The sequence below is a fragment of the Manis javanica genome, chromosome 4 (genome assembly GCF_040802235.1).
Source record: "Manis javanica isolate MJ-LG chromosome 4, MJ_LKY, whole genome shotgun sequence".
NCBI lineage: Eukaryota > Metazoa > Chordata > Mammalia > Pholidota > Manidae > Manis > Manis javanica.
In genome coordinates, this window is record NC_133159.1 from 115,128,392 (window position 1) to 115,146,459 (window position 18,068).

An 18,068-nucleotide genomic window follows, 5' to 3' on the forward strand; every position below is an offset into this window, starting at 1 on the left:
TTTGCTTTCTTTGTACAATTTATTTCTAGTTTTATACCTTTGTGAGCTGAGAAGTTGGTTGGTAGAATTTCAATTTTTTTGAATTTACTGAGGATCTTTTTGTGGCCTAGTATATGGTCTATTCTGGAGAATGTTCCATGTGCACTTGAGAAGAATGTGTATCTTGCTGCTTTGGGGTTAAGAGTTCTATAGATGTCTTTTAGGTCCATCTGTTGTAGTGTGTTGTTCAGTGCCTCTGTGTCCTTACTTATTTTCTGTCTGGTGGATCTGTCCTTTAGAGTGAGTGGTGTGTTGAAGTCTCCCAAAATGAATGCATTGCATTCTATTTCCTCCTTTAATTCTGTTAGTATTTGTTTCACATATATTGGTGCTCCTGTATTGGGTGGATATATATTTATAATGGTTATATCCTCTTGTTGGACTGACCTCTTTATCATTATGTAGTGTCCTTCTTTATCTCTTGTTACTTTCTTTGTTTTGAAGTCTATTATTTTTTTATATTAGTACTGCAACACCTGCTTTTTTCCCTTTGTTGTTTGTATGAAATATCTTTTTCCATCCCTTGACTTTTAATCTGTGCATGTCTTTGGGTTTAGGTGAGTCTCTTGTAAGCAGCACACAGATGGGTCTTACTTTTTTATCCATTCTACTACTCTGTGTCTTTTGATTGGTACATTAAGTCCATTTACATTTAGGGTGATTATTGAAAGATATGTACTTACTGCCATTGCAGGCTTTAGATTCATGGTTACCAAAGGTTCAAGGTTAGCTTCTTTACTATCTTACCATCTGACTCAGCTCACTTATTGAGTTATTATAAACACAGTCTGATGATTCTTTATTTCTCAACCTTCTTCCTCCTCCTCCATTCTTTATATGTTAGGTGTTTTATTTTTGTGCTCTTTTGTGTTTCCTTTGACTGCTTTTGTGGGTAGTTGATTTCATTTTTTCGCCTTTAGTTATTATTTGGTTGGTCTGCTTTCTTTGCTGTGATTTTATTTTCTCTGGTGACATCTATTTAGTCTTAGGAGTGCTTCCATCTAGAGCAGTCCCTTTAGAAAACTGTGTAGAGGTGGTCTGTGGGAGACAAATTCCCTCAACTTTTGCTTGTCTGGGAATTGTTTAATCCCTCCTTCATAATTAAATGATAATCGTGCTGGATACAGTATTCTTGGTTCAAGGCCCTTCTGTTTCATTGCATTAAATATATCATGCCATTCTCTTCTGGCCTGTAAGGTTTCTGTTGAAAAGTCTGATGATAGCCTGATGGGTTTTCCTTTGTAGGTGATGTTTTTTCTCTCTCTGGCTGCCTTTAATGCTCTGTCCTTGTCCTTGATCTTTGCCATTTTAATTATTATGTGTCTTGGTGTTGTCCTCCTTGGGTCCCTTCTGTTGGGAGTTCTGTGTACTTCCGTAGTCTGGGTGACTATTTTCTCCCCCATTTTGGGGAAGTTTTCAGCAATTATTTCTTCAAATACAGGTTCTATCCCTTTTTCTCTCTTTCCTTCTTCTGGTACCCCTATAATGCGGATATTGTTCCGTTTGGATTGGTCACACAGTTCTCTTAATATTCTTTCATTCCTGGAGATCCTTTTATCTCTCTCTGCCTCAGCTTCTCTGCATTCCTGTTCTCTGATTTCTATTCCATTAATGGCCTCTTGCATCTCATCCATTCTGCTTTTAAGTCCTTCCAGAGATTGTTTTATTTCTGTATTCTCCCTCCCAACTTTATCCATTAGGTCTTGCATTTTTCTCTACAGCTCCATCAGCATGGTTATGACCTTTATTTTGAATTCTTTTTCAGGAAGATTGGTTAAATCTATCTCCCCAGGTTCCCTCTCACTGGATGTCTGAGTTATTCCAGTCTGTATCAAATTCTTCTGCCTTTTCATGGCAATAGAGGTAGTCATGGGCAGCTGGCATGTGTGTCAGCTGGGAGTACAAAGTCCCTTCCTGCTTGCTCATCGCCTTCCTCTCCTGGGAGAATAGTGACCCCTAGCGGCTTGTGCTGGGCAGCTGCACCCTAGCCGGGTCTCTGAGTCTGGCCTGGGTGGCTGTGTGGGAGGCTCTGTGCAGCTGTTGTGGGCGTGGCCAGTCTTAGGCTGCTGCCCCGCTGTGGTGGGAGGCTGTTTATCATGGTGAGGACCCTCAGAGCTGTGCTGCCACCCAGGGGGTTAGGGCACCCCGAGTTCCCTGGGATTCCCAGCTGCTGGGCTGAATGTGCCGGGATACTTCCATCCAGCTGTGGGGTCCTGTCCCTTTAAGACTTTCAAAAGGTACTCACTTTTGTTTTGTCCCAGGGGCACTGGCTGTGGGGACTCACTCACAGGTTTTACTGTTCTGTTTCCCTAGTACCCAACACACCACGCACTGTGTGTCTGAGCTCCCAGTGCGGATGGCTAGGGCTGGGTGATTAGCAGTCCTGGGCTCCCTCTCCCTCCCTGCTCCGACTCCTCTCCTCCCGTGGGGAGCTGGGGTCAGGGGTGCTCAGGTCCCGCCGGGCTGAAGCTTGTATCTTACCCCCTTCATGAGGCGCTGGGTTCTCGCTGGTGTAGATGTAGCCTGGCTGTTGTCCTGGGATAGTTGTATTTGTTGTATTTTCCAAAATAGATATGGTTTTGGGGAGATTTCCTCTCCACCCCTCCCCTGGCCAGTGCTCCCATGACTGCCCAGCCTCTCTGTCCCCAGTAAACATCCCACAGATGTGAAAACAGGCTCATATATATGTATATACAAAATGGGCTCTATTAAGACCAGGTGGGAATCCTGGTAAAAAATTTCCATTTTCTCCACATTCCACCCTCCAGGATTCTCGCCTCACAGTCTACGCGCCTACAGTGGTCCCTGAGAGAGGAAGCTGGAGCACTGTGACCAGATTCCACAACAGCAACAGGAGTTATTAGCCACATACAAATAACAACAGAAATTATGATACAGATAACAACAAAATCATGACAGTCCTCAAGCCTGAGGATCCAGCTGCATTCAAAGTCCTTCTCAGCTTGAGTCCATAGCTGGCACTCTCCACAGGAGGCCAACAGCTGAGCTGGCAGGGGGCCTCATGCACACTCAGCAAGCAGCAGCTGCGGCCAGGGGGTGGACCAATCCACAGAAGGTATACAAGAGATTAACCTTAAGGGCAATAAGACACATGTTTTAATGATTCCAGCACAGGCAAATCTTGTTTATTAGGTAGGATAGGACAGTGGCAGGAAGGGGGTCCCATCCTGGTCTAGTATACTGGGCCTTCAATCCCCTCCCCATGGAGGTTACTAAGAGGCTGTATGTAGTGCTACTGGCTGTGCATGTACTGTGATAAGACAAAACTCCCCAGTAAGATGCTCTTATCTTCTGTCCATTTAGGGTACACTGCTGTAATCTTTGGGGGCCACTCTCATGTTACTTCAGGAACACACAGGAGGCCAGCTTCCAGGCCTTGTCCCCAAGGTGCCAGAAGGGCCAGCCATTGTGAGCCCATGTGTTGAAATGTCCAGGGCCACCTCCACTGAATGGAGTCTCCAGGGCTTCTGTGGGACTCACTCATATAATGCACTTCTGCAAGGTTCTGCTGACTTCTCCAAAGGTCAAAGGCAGGCCCCACTGACAGGCCACAGCTCACATTGTCTTCTGCCCCAAGGCAGGCTGTCCTTCTAGCTAATGCACTTGAGTCAGTGTGTCTGCTTCATCATTTCCTGGGGATGCCAAAGGCAAATGGCCTGCAAGCTGCTGCCAGAGACCCCAGCCACAGCCATCTTCAGTCATCACATGAACATCCAGGTCACAGGGCCTTGATGGGTCTGTTTTGCAATGGCAAATGTAAATGCACATGTTTCATCCCAGCCCCACCTGATGGCTTTTCATACCAAATAGCATAAGGGCCTCAGAATTTATGCCGAGAGTTGGGATAAACACTCTACCGTAGCCTACAAGACCCAAAACCTCTTGCAATAATGCCACAGTTATTGGTAAGAGAATCAGAAGTAAGCATAGCATCATACACAGTATTAGATGCCCTATTCCCAATGGGATTTTGGCTTATTCCTCTCTGACAGCTCCACCTCTATGACCATCTGTCACAGTGGAGTCCCAGGAAACCACTCAGGGTCACAGTAAATCAGGGAGCATTCAGCTCTTGTATGCACCAGAGCCAGGACACACTGGACAGTCACTGGGGACCAATAAATTGATCTAGATGTGGCCTCTGATCCCCGGCCAGTCCCCCAAGGTGGGTGCCTTGACGCTTCCCTCAGTCAAACTGTAACACCCAATTGTCTCCCTGTGAGAGTCCAGGCAGGGTCAGCTTACTCTCCCTCAGGAAGTCCTGGAGATACATGGGCTGCGCATATGACTTTGTCTCCAGCTTCTATTTCTTGGTCCCCAGTGGCCGGAACTGCTGCTCTGGCTTCAATTGCTGCCACAGCTCCAGCAAGATTTTATTTGACTTACCATCCAATTTCTCTTTATCCACCTCTGCCTTTATCAAATCAACCCACATCTGGGTCCTCACCAGCTTCATGGGGCCCTTTAAATTCTTCCTTTCAGTAGCAGATTGCACTGTCTTCCACCCCCTCATTGCTTCTGTCTCTCCCAGATCTGCTATAATACGAGTAACCTCATTTATGCATTGCCCAATGTGCGGGGCAAGTATAGCTACTAGGGACCCAAAGAGGGATAGGGGAACTGTTTGAAGCACCAGATCCCTCATTCACACTGTAAACAACTCCTTATCTGGGTCCTGATGTTCTGGGTTATAAATGGCATTTTTCATGCCCAATTCCCGTAACACCTATTGGAGCTCAGCGTATGTCTGCCATCTAGCAGGGCAAGATGGCAAATCACCCTGATAGGCTACACTGTGCAAATAGTGGCCATAATCCAGTCAAGAAGGAGGTGGTTCCCTGGGGTCTGATAAGCATTTTGTTATCTCTGCTGGAGAGCAGGGTGAGTCATCAGGAAGCCATCTTTCCCATTTCTAACACAGACAAAACAATTCTATCAACCCCTAAGTCCCAAAGGCACAAAAGCCAGGCTGACATAGGCTCTGAGGACTTCTGCTGAAACTGGGAGCTCAAATCCACCAGCTCAGCCTGGGTATAGAGGTGGGGTATAGAGTGCTCCACCACCTGGGAAGGAGGCTGCATCTCTCCCTGAGGAACACCCCCGTTGTTGCATCTTTACTTTCTTAACTACAACTGGGCTGGCTTTCAATAGGGGAGGGGCTGGTGCCTCCAGCAGACCAGCAATGGCATTTCCCTAGGCACCACCCCCTTGCCCTCCCCTGGTTCCTCCTGCTCTGAGGTCTCTTCTACCATTTCTGTAGCTGAAGGAACCACTACTTCCTTCATCCCCCCATAACATCTTGCAGCCTGCATTCTCTTGCTACCCCTTCCCACATCACTGTCACATCCTACAGCAGTGCTCAGTCTTTAACAACTTTCCCTCCTTCCTCATAGCATCCCACAACTCGCGTTCCCAGTCTGCCACTTCCTGAAGAAGCGCATCTCTCTCCCGGGTAACCCTTTCCAACACTGAGAAACATCCAACTCATGTTTCCCACCACCTCATGGGCACTCAGTTTCTCTAAGGGGTCCCCTATTTTGCAGAGGGCCAACTCCACTGCCTCAGGTATCATGACCTCCCCACAGTCCTGGGGAGGGGCTCAATCCTCTAGGAAGCAAGCCACCCCAGACCACACCCCCATTTGGGGATACCCAGGTGCTCAGCCCACTGAAGCATCACTCCTATTTGGGCAGTTCTTTGGTCTCAACGTATCCTGCCAACTGTGCCAATAATGTTGATCTGGGAGTAGGGAATTGCCTGCCTGGGGCAAGTTCTCAATGAATTTAATCAGACCTAATAAAGGCAAGGGCAAGAAGGTGGGGCATCAAAAGGGGTTCCTACCATGTTTATTTGCTCGGACACTGCTACCCCCTGCTCCCAGCACCGGCTTAATCCTCTGCTAGCACTAGGGCTCCACAGCTTCCCTCCACCAGCTGCTGCTCTCCCCGAGTTCTCCCTTCAGGCTTCCCTTCTCCACTCTCCAGGCTCCCCTGGATCCGACACTCACACCGCTCTCTCCCCACTCTGCCTGCTCTCTGCTTCCCCACCCCTGGCACTTGGAGAACTCTGTGGGAGGGTCTCTAGTGATTGGCGCATGCCTGACCTTATGTACCAGAAGCTGAGGAGAAGAGAGAATGGGTGTTTCCTCTCCAACCCTCCCCTGTGCTGGTACTCCCATGACTGCCCAGCCTCCCTGTCCCCGGTAAACATTCCACAGATATGCAAACAGGTTCTTATATATATACAATGGGTGCTATTAAGGCCGGGCAGAAATCCTGGTCAGAAATTCCCATATTCTCCACACAAGTTGTTTCCACTTTTTTCTATGGTGAATAATGCTGCTATGAAAATCCATGTGCAAGTTTTGTTTGAACACCTGTTTTCAGTTCTTTTGGAATAAACCTGAGAGTGGAATTGCTGGGTCATAGGGTGCTAATTCTGTGAGGAACCCACAGCCCATTTTCCACAGCAGCTGCACCATCTTTTTTTTTGTATCATTAATGTACAATTACATGAGCAACATCATGGTTACTAGACTCCTCCCATCATCAAGTCCCCCCTACATACCCCATTACAGTCACTGTCCCTCAGCGTAGTAAGACGCTATTGAGTCACTACTTGTCTTCTCTGTGTTGCACAGCCCTCCCCGTGCACCCCCCCACATTATACATGCTAATCGTAATGCCCCCTTTCTCCCCCCTCTTATCCCTACCTTCCCACCCATCCTCCCCAGTCCCTTTCCCTTTGGTAACTGTTAGTCCATTCTTGGGTTCTGTGAGTCTGCTGCTGTTTTGTCCCTTCAGTTTTTCCTTTGTTCTTATACTCCACAGATGAGTGAAATAATTTGGTACTTGTTTTTTTCCACCTGGCTTATTTCACTGAGCATAATACCCTCTAGCTCCATCCATGTTGTTGCAAATGATAGGATTTGTTTTCTTCTTATGGCTGAATAATATTCCATTGTGTATATGTACCACATCTTTATCCATTCATCTACTGATGGACACTTAGGTTGCTTCCATTTCTTGGCTGTTGTAAATAGTAAGCAGCTCCCCCCAGTGATGCACAAGGGTCCCACTGTGTGCCTCTGTTCTTGCAGTCCTCCTGTCGGGCCAGCAGGAACACAGTGAGAGGTTACTTCCTGGCAGGCCGGGACATGCTGTGGTGGCCGGTAAGTGCACGCTGAGTCTCCCCACTCCTCCTCCCAGTGGTACCACATTTGGCCTCCAGGTCAGCCAGCACCTGCATCCCGGAGCTCACCACCCAGGCAGGCCAAGCAGGAGTGATGGAGCAGGCCGAGGCTGGCAGGGGTCCCTGAGCTGAGGGTGTAGGGATGGGTGCTGGGAATTGTGTAGAGGGTGGGGACTTTGTGGTCTGGGTGGGCCTGCAGCAAATATCTTTTCCTCTCTCTCCTCCAGATCGGAGCCTCCCTGTTTGCCAGCAGCGAGGGCTCAGGCCTCTTCATTGGATTGGCAGGCTCGGGCGCGGCTGGAGGGGTGGCTGTGGCAGGCTTCGAATGGAATGTGAGCTCCCAGAGGGTGGCTGAAGGGTGAGGGAACCTTGAAAGGCACTGGATGGGGGCTCCGTCAGAGTGTATCCCTCACGGGCCAGAGGGGCAGCTCCCAGCAACTCAAGGCAGCTGATGTCCAGACAGGTGGGGGTCCTGGGGAAGTCAGATCTTCAGAAAGCCAGAGTGCTGGGTAGGCCAGTGGGAAGGGAGCTGTCGGCCTGGGTCCGGGCACAGAGAGGGGAAGGAGCAGCCTCCGGCTGTCACAGCAGGTCAGGTGTCCAGATCACTGGGCCCACTGCATCTTTGGAATAAGGCTCGTGGGAGCTGTGGTCACTACCCTCACTCTGCCTCTGTCCCCCTCAGGCCACGTATGTGCTGCTGGCCCTGGCATGGGTGTTTGTGCCCATCTACATGTCCTCAGGGGTGAGTGTGCTCCAGGGTCCTCAGGGCGGCCTCACTTGGGTCTGGGCCTTGGTCTGAGTTGGTGGTGGTGACAAGCAGGAGCCTCTGGCTTCACTCACAAGTTGGTGAGTGAACTCACAACTCTCAGAGCTGGTTTGGTATTAGTCCAACTAACATTCCCATCAGCCCATGAAAGCAGGTCCCCTCAGACGTAGCCAGGTGCCTTTCCTACTGGTTTCCATTGCCCCTGCATGCTTCATCTTGGAGATGATTCTCCATCTACCAAAGCACACCAGGTTGCACACCTGGACTGCAAACCTAGGTGGCACACCTGGGCGACACTGTCCTGGACTTTGCCCACTCCATTGGCCCGAGCTGGGTGGTCACTAAGTCCAGTGGATTCCTTTCCTGGACCTCTCAGTCTGTCACAGCCACGTTCCCTCCTAGCCTCATCATAGCTCATCTGGTTTTGTCATAGGCTCCAAACTTTTCTCTGTGTCCCCAGCTGCAGCCCCTCCAATCCATTCTTCATACCAGCCCTGAAGAACTGATCTCTGTCTGCCACAACCCTGTCTAAGACCCTTAGGGTCTGGTCAGAGCCCTTTGTCAGGGATTCAGTGCTCAGTGCTGGGACCATATGAGTCAGTGGACCTGGGCCTTGCCCTTGAGAAGCCCCAGGCCCTGGATGCGGGGCAAGGTCTCAGGGCAGTGCTAGCCCCCACCCCCTACCTCCTCCAGATCATCACCATGCCTGAATACATTCAGAAGCGCTATGGAGGCCAGCGGATCCGCATGTACCTGTCTGTCCTGTCCCTGCTGCTGTCCGTCTTCACCAAGATATCGGTGAGCTGTCCCCACCCCCAGCTTCCAGCCAGCATGGCCTTCAAACATCCCTGCTCTGGGGGCCCCTCAAATGGGCCTGACAGCCTCTCACTGTCTTTGTCTTGGTTAACAGCTGGGGAAACCGAGGCCCAGGGAGAGACAATGACTTGCCCAAGGGACACACAGTGATTCTGTGATAGCCAGTCCAGGGCTCCCGGAATGTAGGCTTGGCAGCCGGCATAGTGGGAGACAGAGTACAGGCCTTGTGACTCCTGCTTTGCCCCAGGTTCCAGATATAGAGGTGTAGGGGAGTTCTTGGTATGAGGGGTCAGTGGCAGGGCCGGGGTTGGCCTGGGCGTCTTCCTCCAGCCAGCACAGAGGAGAGCCAGGACTGCCCACTAAGGGGCGCTGAGAGCCCGTGTGGTCTCGGCTGTGCAGCGGCTGCAGGGAGCTGGCCTCTGCCTCTTGCCTACAGCCGGTCATCTCTATCCGTGAGGTGACCCACGTGTACCCTCCTGGCACTGGAGGTCAAGCCCAGTGTCTACTCCAGGCCTCTTTCCCCTGGGGGCCTGGAGCTGGTCCTACTAGAAGGTGAAGAGCAGAAAGGATGCCTCGAATGTCAGTCAGGGCTCACCTAGGAGTTGTCTTGCCCCAAGCCCTGATTTTACAGATAGGGAAATTGAGGCCCAGGGGGGGAAGGTAACTTGTAGCAAGCCTCCTGGTGACTTCATGGCAATGTCTAGCCTTTGGGGGTCTCACTCCTGAGTCCATGGCACCCTGCCCATGAGAGGGAGCATGCTCAGTGGCCCTGGTGTGAGCCTGGGTCCATCCAGAGCCTTCACTGGGCCCCGCCTGGGGCTCTGACCTGCATTTGACCTGCCTTCTCCCCACCTAGGGTGCAGGGACAGTGGTTCGTGGTCCTTCGGCAGGTTTCCAGGGGTAGTTAGCTAGCAAGCTTGGCAGTGCCTTCTTCCCTCGGCGTTCTCAGAGTGTCACAGAGGTCTTCCTCTGGCTTTCTGAGGGCCACAGTGCTGGGCTGCCCAAGGCCCAGGTCAGGGTCATCCCTCACGCCCTTCCTCCCCCTCCCGCATTCCCTGAGCCCCCTCTACCAGCCTGCTCCCTGGGAGCCAGGAACACAGGAGCAAGTAAGAGATGCGGCTGCGCTCCAGGGACTCACAGTACTGTGGGTCCTCAGTGGAGTGTGGACCTTGGGAGTTAGTGACAGAGCTTTCTGGGGGTGGCATTTGAGAAACTGGGGGATCTAGTGGAGAAAGGGATACTTAAGGGAGGCGGGGCAGGGGGGCAAATGCCAAGGAGCAAGTGAGGTGGGGTAGATGCATCTGGGGTGGCTGCCACTTCTGGGACCAGAGAGGGAAGTGTGAGGAGGAACAGGGGGTGAGAAAGGAGGGGGTGGCGGGGACTGAGGCTAACCGGAGGACGTGCTCCCGCATCACATGAAACAGACCTGTGTGGGCGTTTGCCGCTGAGGCCACTGGTTTCCCACTGGGCCCAGAGGGCTGCAGTGAAAGATAAGGCTAGGGGGCCACGTAACCAAAGGGCACTGAGGGCTTTAAGCAGGGGAGTGACAGGGTCAGGTTCACGTCAGGGCCTCCGGCATCTGCCCATAGACAGACTGGGGCAGAAAAAGGTAAGAAGAGGGAGGCTGGAGGCAGCGGGGGCACTCAGTGAAGCCCAGCCGTGGACACAGGTCTCCTTTACTGCAGGTTTGTCAGCTGGTATCTCTGCAGCAGGGTTTGTATCACACTCAGAGCAAGTTTAAAATGGTGCCTTGGGTGGGACTTCCAGAACGTTCAATGGGAGAGTCCTTAGAGACTACCTTGTACCTGCAATCTATTTACAGATGAGACAGCTGAGACTAGAGAGTGGCTCTGACTTGCTCAAGGTCACGGTGACTCAGGCAGAGAACAGTTAGAACACAGGCTTTTCCCTCCTGGCCCAGGGGCCCAACTGCTGTCCTGCTGTGCTGAAGCAGCCAGGATGTGTCACTTGAAACTCCACTTTGTGATGGGGATGACTCAGTTTACCCACCCATAAAATGGTGGAACAACCCACTGATTAAGGCTGGGGCTTCAGCACTAACTCTGTGGCTGCCAGGATGCAGCAGAGATGGAAACTGCAGAAACCTAATTGCTGGGCTTGGTTTGCGAGGGACTGAGCTGCCCCAGCTGATGGCTTTGGAAGTACATGTGCTTAGCTAGCTCCCAGAGGTGCTGACCTCCCTGGGCTGAGCCCTCGGAATGCCCCACATGTCTGCATATCCAGAACCCATCCCAGCTGTGGCCTGTCTGAACAGAGACCACAGGGCCTGCTTGCTGCCATCCCTGAGGTGGGGACACTGGTCTGCAGAGAGGACATGAGATGGCAGGGTGCAGAGATTACCACTCTGATCCTCAGACAGGGTTGGGGGAAACTGAGCTCCGCCACTGTGTGACCTTGGTCCAGTCATTTAACCTCTGGAAAATAGAGACCTGTCATGATAACCCCAGGCCACTTAGATTCAAAGCCAGCTGTGGCCTACAAGATCCTCCAAGATGTGGCCTTTGCCACGCCATGGATCTCCCTCCCCTCTTCTCCCACATCACTCCAGCCACACCAGCCTCCTTGCCCTTCAGGGCCTTTGCACTCGCTGTGTTCTCTGCCTGGGAACTTCTCCCCCTGGTCTGGGGAAGTCTTTCAAATCACATGTGCCCCCACAGCTCCAGAACCCCTTTGCTGCTGTCCCTCTTTTTCATAAGTGCAATACCTTCTGGCATGCTGAATAACTTACTAGGAATGCCTGTCATCTACCTCACTGATGTTACTATGCACTCAGCACACCATGGGACTGAATTAATATATGCCAGGCTCAGCTCATTTTTCTGTGAAGGACCAGATATTTTCAGTTTTGTGGGACTGACTTGCTCGAGTGCAAAAGACAATACCCACATGTGTGACTTGGGTGGTCTGGGGGTTCTAGTGTGCCAACCCTGACACATGCAAATATGCCTATTTATTGAGCACCTACATGTGCTGGACACTGTAGACAGACAATACAATCATAAGAAATGGTAAAAGTGTGGCAAAGGAAGCAAACTGGGGCTGAGATCTAGAACGAAGTGAGCTGTAGCAGGGCCAGGCCGGCTTCGGACTGACTGGTTTGGCATGAGAATGCCAGGCTTGAAGAAGTTCCCAGGCCCTGCAGGTGAAGGAAGCTGGTGCGGCAGGAGCACATGGAGCCATGAGGCTTGGAGAGAGGGGGTGGTCAAAGGTGGGGAGGGGAGGGCACTGCCAGATGGCACAGGGCTTCTGGGCAGGGCCTGTGGATTTTATTCTGTGGAAATGGCAGAGGCCTTCAGTTCCCCTCTGAGCAAAGTGAGGACGGGCGGCTGAGCTGTTTCCAAAGGGATGGAGCCCAGGATGGAGGCAGTGAAGGGTAGGAGTATTTTGGAGAGAATCGATAATGGCCCATGGGTCCGGTGCAGGGACTGTGTGGCAAAGGTGAGAAGTTTCTAGAACCCAGAAGGGACAGAGAGGGCCTCTATGGAGATTGGAAGGTTTGGGAGCAGGGGACATGGGATCACATGATGAACTTGTAGTCACGCCAGTGTAGGGACCACCCCAGCCTCCCTGCTCCCCACAGAGGGAGGGAGAAAAGGAGTCCCTGTAGGGAGGCAGCCAGTCTGGGGTCAGGGCGAGGACCCCAGTGAAGGATGACAGGTGCTCATGGTGAATGGGGGTGCTCATGGTGAAGTGGTGTGGGTCCCAGCAGATCAGCCCAGCCCGCAAGGCAGCTCAGGGGTCAGCCCTCCACGCCCTCCCGCACAGCTCCCTCCCGAGTCCTGGGCTCCCGGCCACCACACCCAGTTGGCACTAGCAGCGGAGGCTGCTGTCCCTGGGGCCTGGGAGCCCACAGCCCCAAGGGTCAGCCAGCAGCCTGGGGCCTGCCTCAGGACCTTGGGGCTTCAGCTAAGTGGCTTCACTTCTCGCACCTACACTTCCTCTGTGGAGTGAAGCAGCTCCCTGAGAGGTTCCAGGGCCCTTCCCCAGCCTCCCCTTGCCGCTGGGGTCTGCGAGGCCAGCAGGCATGGAAGGGGCTGAGGCGTCCTGCCAGCCCCAAACACCTGAGTCTCTCTACATCTGCTCCCCCATTTTGCAGAATAAGGCCACTGAGGCTGAGGTGAAGTGACCTGTCCAAAGCCATGTGGCCAGGACACAGGTGACCAGGGACACAGACCCAGGTCTGTGTGGCTCTGGGTTTAGGGCTCCCCTCCCTGTGCCTGTTTCTCCTCTGGTCTGATGGGGCAGCAATGTTCCTGAAGGGGCCTTCCTGCTCTGACATTTAGCAGCTCTGGGCTTTTCTGCTTGGGCTGGAGGTAGACACCCACCCCTCCCAACACACACACACACACACACACACACCACACACACACACACACACACACACGAAGCTGGGGCCAGAGTGAGGGGCTACCACACACACACACACACACACACACACACACACACGAAGCTGGGGCCAGAGTGAGGGGCTGCCACACACACACACACACCCGAAGCTGAGGCCAGAGTGAGGGGCCAGAGTGAGGGGCTGCCACACACACACACACACACACACACAAAGCTGGGGCCAGAGTGAGGGGCTGCCACACACCCCCCACCAAAGCTGGGGCCAGAGTGAGGGGCTGGGGCCAGAGTGAGGGGCTGTCACACACACACACACCCGAAGCTGAGGCCAGAGTGAGGGGCCAGAGTGAGGGGCTGCCACACACACACACACACACACACACACACACACACACACCCGAAGCTGAGGCCAGAGTGAGGGGCCAGAGTGAGGGGCTGCCACACACACACACACACACACACACACCCGAAGCTGGGGCCAGAGTGAGGGGCTGGGTCCAGAGTGAGGGGCTGCCACACACACACACACACGCGCACACACACACACACACACAGAGTGAGGGGCCGACACACACACACACACACACACACGAAGAAGCTGGGGCCAGAGTGAGGGGCTGCCTCTCAGTCTGCACACTGGCCGGCCTCTCCAAGAGGGCAGAGGAGCCTGGAGGGCCAGGGGCAGAAACACGGGCTTTGGAGTAAGGCCCTGTTTCTGCCTGGACTCTGCGCCCCTGGGCCCAAGCCTGGCTCTGAGCAGTGCTGGTCGGCTCCGAGTTGGGCCAGGTGCTGGGGCAGCTCAGAGAGGTTGGTGCCCCCTGGGCCTTATGCTGACTGGTCCTGCCCAGCAGTGAGCTCAGCTGACCAGCCTTCTCAGGAAGCACTTGGCTGTATTTCTTGTTACCTCCCCTCTACTAAGCAAGCCCAGAATGGCAGGTTTGGAAACTTGGGGGAGTGGAGCCCCTTTCCCAGCCCCTCCAGCCCTCAGATGGGGTCCTCCACACCTTCCCTGGGTGGCCACTGTGCAGTGGGGGGTGGAATCAGGCCCTGTAAGGCTCATCCCAGGGCTGAGGCTCTGCGGCTAGCCCCAGGGCCGTATGGTGCCTTGGGGCCTGGGATGGCAGGGGCTGGATTCGGCCTCAGCCTCTCTGCTCCTGTCTTCAGGGAGAATGGGGGGCTGAACCCAGACAGATGCGGACCTGGAGACCAAGGCACACTGACCTGGTTTCTGAGGCCCACTAGTCTTCTGGGCCTCCCCCAGGAAGCCCTCTTGGACTCCTCCTTGCCAAGGACCCCTGGGAACCAAGGGCACAGGGCTCCTCCCATTACCTCGCTGGGCAGCAGCCAGATGCAATAACACTGCTGCTCCCTGCTTGGCATCGGCCACTTAGGACTTTATTAACATGAGTAACGTCCCTTGCACACCACTTGTGCCCAGCCAGGACCTCCTCCCACCCTCACAACAGCCCCTGGTCTGGGCTGGGTGTGGGGGGGCTGCCCCTCATCCGTGGGGTACTGAGGCCCCAGGTGGAATGAGTGGCACTCTGAGTCCTGTGGTCACCTCAGCCTCTGCATGAGCTCCTTTCCCATCCCCAGATCGACCTGTATGCAGGGGCGCTCTTTGTGCACATCTGCCTGGGCTGGAACTTCTACCTTTCCACCGTCCTCATGCTCGTCATCACGGCCCTGTACACCATTGCAGGTACGGCATACCCACGGCAGTTGGATGGGGGTCTCGCAGAGAGGGCACCTGACCACCGGGCTGGGCATCAGTGGGGCCAAGCAGGAACATGCAGGACCCCAAAGGCTGGCAGGAGCCGAGGCCGCCTCCTTCCCCAGCCTGGGAAGTGGACGGTTTGGAGTCTGGTGGCATCTGAAGCCGGCTCCACTGCCTTGGCCACAGCGTACCCACCTGTGAGGGGGCAGGGCTATGCACTAGGACAGGTATCCTTCCCTGGAGCCCCGGTAACCCCCCGGCCCCTCCTCCCTGAGGCCAGGGCACCCTCCAACTCCCTTTTCCACCTGCAGGGGGCCTGGCTGCTGTCATCTACACGGATGCCCTGCAAACGCTCATCATGGTGGTGGGGGCTGTTGTCCTGACCATCAGAGGTGAGGGGCTGAGGGCGGAGGTGGGGCTGTCCTGGCAACAAGCTCTTCAGCGTCTGGGTGCTGCCTTTTGGGGACCAAGGAGTCAGCGCTGGGGAATGTGCGTTCTCAGGGTCAAGCCCCGAGGCAGTCAGCCCCCTGCCAGCCTCCCCTGGGTGATGCAGGCTGCCCCCTCCCCCTGCCATGCAGCCCAGTGCATTTCTGCCTTGGCTCTGGGCTGGCTCCGATCTGGCGCTGACTAATTCAGGAACACAGGGAGGCCACACCTGGCCTGGCTCTGGGCTGGTGGTGCAGTGGCTGGTGGGTGCACATGCACTTAGGAGGCCACAAAACTGCTTTGGGCATCTGCGCCAACTGTTTAAGACCATGTACAAAATCCTGAGAAGTTCCACTGCCATCTCTGGGGACAGGGAGGAGGCCCGAGGGCGGCTGAGTGAGCTCCGGCCCTGGAAGTGCAGGCAGATCGGGAGGGCCTCACAGGGCTCTCTTCCAGACACAGATTCTAGGATCCCGTGGCGGGCAATTCCCCACCCTTGTGTAGTGTTCAGACACTTGCTCTGAGCACCTGGCCTGGCCTGGGCTCCAGGTGGCAGGGATTTGGGCCTGGGGCCAGAGGCTGGGCAGCAGGCCCCCTGCTTGGGAAAGGTAGGGAGTGGGGCCTGGGGCTCAGGGGCTTCTCTTGGGTCCCGACTTCTGCGTATCTGCCTTCTCTCAGGCCAGGGGCCTGTGTCCCCAAAACCCACTTCAGTAGAACCCAGGCAGCCAGGCCCAACTTGGACAGAAGGGTAGTAGCTGCAGACAGCAAAAGCTAGATGGGCCAGGGCATGGCCATGCAGGGCCCTGACCCCGAGGTAGACAGGAACAGGGACGGGAGAATGTGGTCTGGGCTCAAGGGGAAAGACTCATAGCTTGAGCCCCATCCAGCTAGCCATGGGGCTCGGTCATGCCCCTGCCCGTCCTGGGACCTGTTTCCATTCTCACCACCTCATCACTGCCAGCCATTCTCAGCTCTGCCAAAGTCACGTCCTTTGGAAACACTGGGTCAGGACTTTAACACTTTAGACTCCTCAGGAAGGTCCTTGAATGCCAGGAAAAATAATTTTGCTTCCTTGAATTGACAGTCTGAAGACTGGAACTCCTTGCCCGAGGTCTACAGGCATCCAGAGGGCAAAAGGATACTCACGTGCCCATGTGCAAAACGCTTATTTAATAGTATTATTTTAAATACAAATAAAATAGTCATTTGAATTTACCTTTTTTTAAAACCCTCTACCCTCCACACCTTTCCAGATATGGGAAAGGTTAAGTGGGAAAAAGTCAAGTTTGATGCATTAGGAAGTTACTTGGGAGATGAGGGCCATGGAGGGCAGGGAGTCAGGGCCACCAGCTACCAACCCACCCCTGCCCTGCCCCGACCCCTCCAGCTTTCAACCAGATCGGTGGGTACGAGCAGCTGGCAGCAGTCTATGCCCAGGCCATCCCAACCAGAACCATCGCCAACACGAGCTGCCACCTGCCGCGCACAGACGCCATGCACATGTTCCGAGATCCCTACACAGGGGACCTCCCGTGGACTGGCATGACCTTCGGTCTGACCATCATTGCCACCTGGTACTGGTGCACTGACCAGGTGAGTGCTGGCACTGCTGCCTGCCCCACCTTCCGCCTCTCTGGGGGTCCAGCGGCCCATCTGCTGACCCCTGTCAGGGCACCACAAACACCTATATGAGATTCTGGGCTGGGGTGGAGGCTGTGGATGGCGGGGCTCCAGGCCTGGGGACAGGGCTCTAGGGGTTCTTGTGGTCCCGGAGGGCCTGGGCCCTCCGTTTAGAATCAGATGAGGCCCACTGGCTACCACCCGTCCTTGCCTTCAGGTGCTTTGACTCGGACAGTTTGGAGTATGGGATTCCGAAAGGACTTGGACGCTCCCTGGCCAGGGGCCTGGCATTTTGGGCTGGCCTCGGGCTCCCAGGACCCGGCAGCGTGCGGGACAGGGGGCCACCCTTGGCCTGCCAGTGGTGTGGGCTTGCTGCAGCCGGGCCCGCTTTCCGGGCAGAGCTCTGGGCACCAGTGGTGGCAGGGTGGTACGGCGGGGGTCCCAGGGTCCTCAAGGGTCGTGGGAAGCCATCTTTATCCCTGGTCCCTGAGGCAGGGACTCCACAGTGACGGAACTGCTGGCCCTGGAAGAAGAGAGCAGAGAGTGAGGAGACCCAAGGGCTGGGGCAGGCTGGGCAACTCCATCCCTTCCTGTGGATCCTGACCAGGCGGGCTGCAGCTGGCACACATGGTTAGCCTTCTGGCCCTGCCACTCGCCAGCTGGTGGGCCTAGACAAGTCTGCTTCACCACTTTGTGCCTCAGTTTCCCTGTGTGTTATGTGGGAAGAGCCCCGCCTTTTGCAGTTACAGTAAGGCAAGTACCTACTTCGGTTGCTGGCCCTGCCCCAGCCTCCTCCATTTGTAAATGGGGCTGGATGGGTGTCCGAGGCAGGGCCTCAATCTGGCCTGGAGCTTGAGCACTGCTGGGGGTGGGTCTTCGCCTGGGGGGCTCTAGTGCTCCAAGCTGTGAACACACCAGGTGACCTCAGGCAGCCACTTCCCCTCTCCAGGTGGAAGCAGGCGATGTCCCTAAACTGCCTGCCTCATGAGGCCATGGGCAGCTCCAGGTGGCACTGGACAGAAAAGGCGTGTGAAGCAGCAGTGCCTTGGGCCTGACCACCGTCCCAACCCTGCACCCACCCCCCAAGCACCCCACCACGGGAGGGAG

At 54.5% G+C, this 18,068-nt stretch overlaps 2 protein-coding genes across 4 annotated transcripts in view; one reads left to right on the forward strand and one right to left on the reverse strand.

Annotated features, from left to right (window-relative positions):
• The window catches only part of SLC5A10 (solute carrier family 5 member 10), a 67,044-nt gene that overhangs the window by 6,385 nt on the left and 42,591 nt on the right, over window positions 1-18,068 (forward strand). For 2 of the 3 annotated variants that reach the window (XM_073234724.1, XM_017668628.3), the window contains exons 2-8: window positions 7,160-7,231; window positions 7,479-7,583; window positions 7,934-7,993; window positions 8,711-8,815; window positions 14,795-14,900; window positions 15,227-15,307; window positions 16,729-16,934. In XM_073234724.1, the coding sequence (XP_073090825.1) occupies window positions 7,160-7,231; window positions 7,479-7,583; window positions 7,934-7,993; window positions 8,711-8,815; window positions 14,795-14,900; window positions 15,227-15,307; window positions 16,729-16,934 (735 nt within the window). Of the gene's footprint in view, window positions 1-2,807; window positions 3,116-7,159; window positions 7,232-7,478; window positions 7,584-7,933; window positions 7,994-8,710; window positions 8,816-14,794; window positions 14,901-15,226; window positions 15,308-16,728; window positions 16,935-18,068 lie in introns of all 3 variants that reach the window. The other variant, XM_073234725.1, reaches the window with a different exon arrangement.
• FAM83G (family with sequence similarity 83 member G) overlaps window positions 16,492-18,068 on the reverse strand; it is a 30,334-nt gene continuing 28,757 nt past the window's right edge. Inside the window, exon 6 of the mRNA XM_017668626.3 lies at window positions 16,492-17,484. Within this exon, the coding sequence (XP_017524115.1) occupies window positions 17,092-17,484 (393 nt within the window). The 3' untranslated portion in view covers window positions 16,492-17,091. The remainder of the gene's footprint in view (window positions 17,485-18,068) is intronic.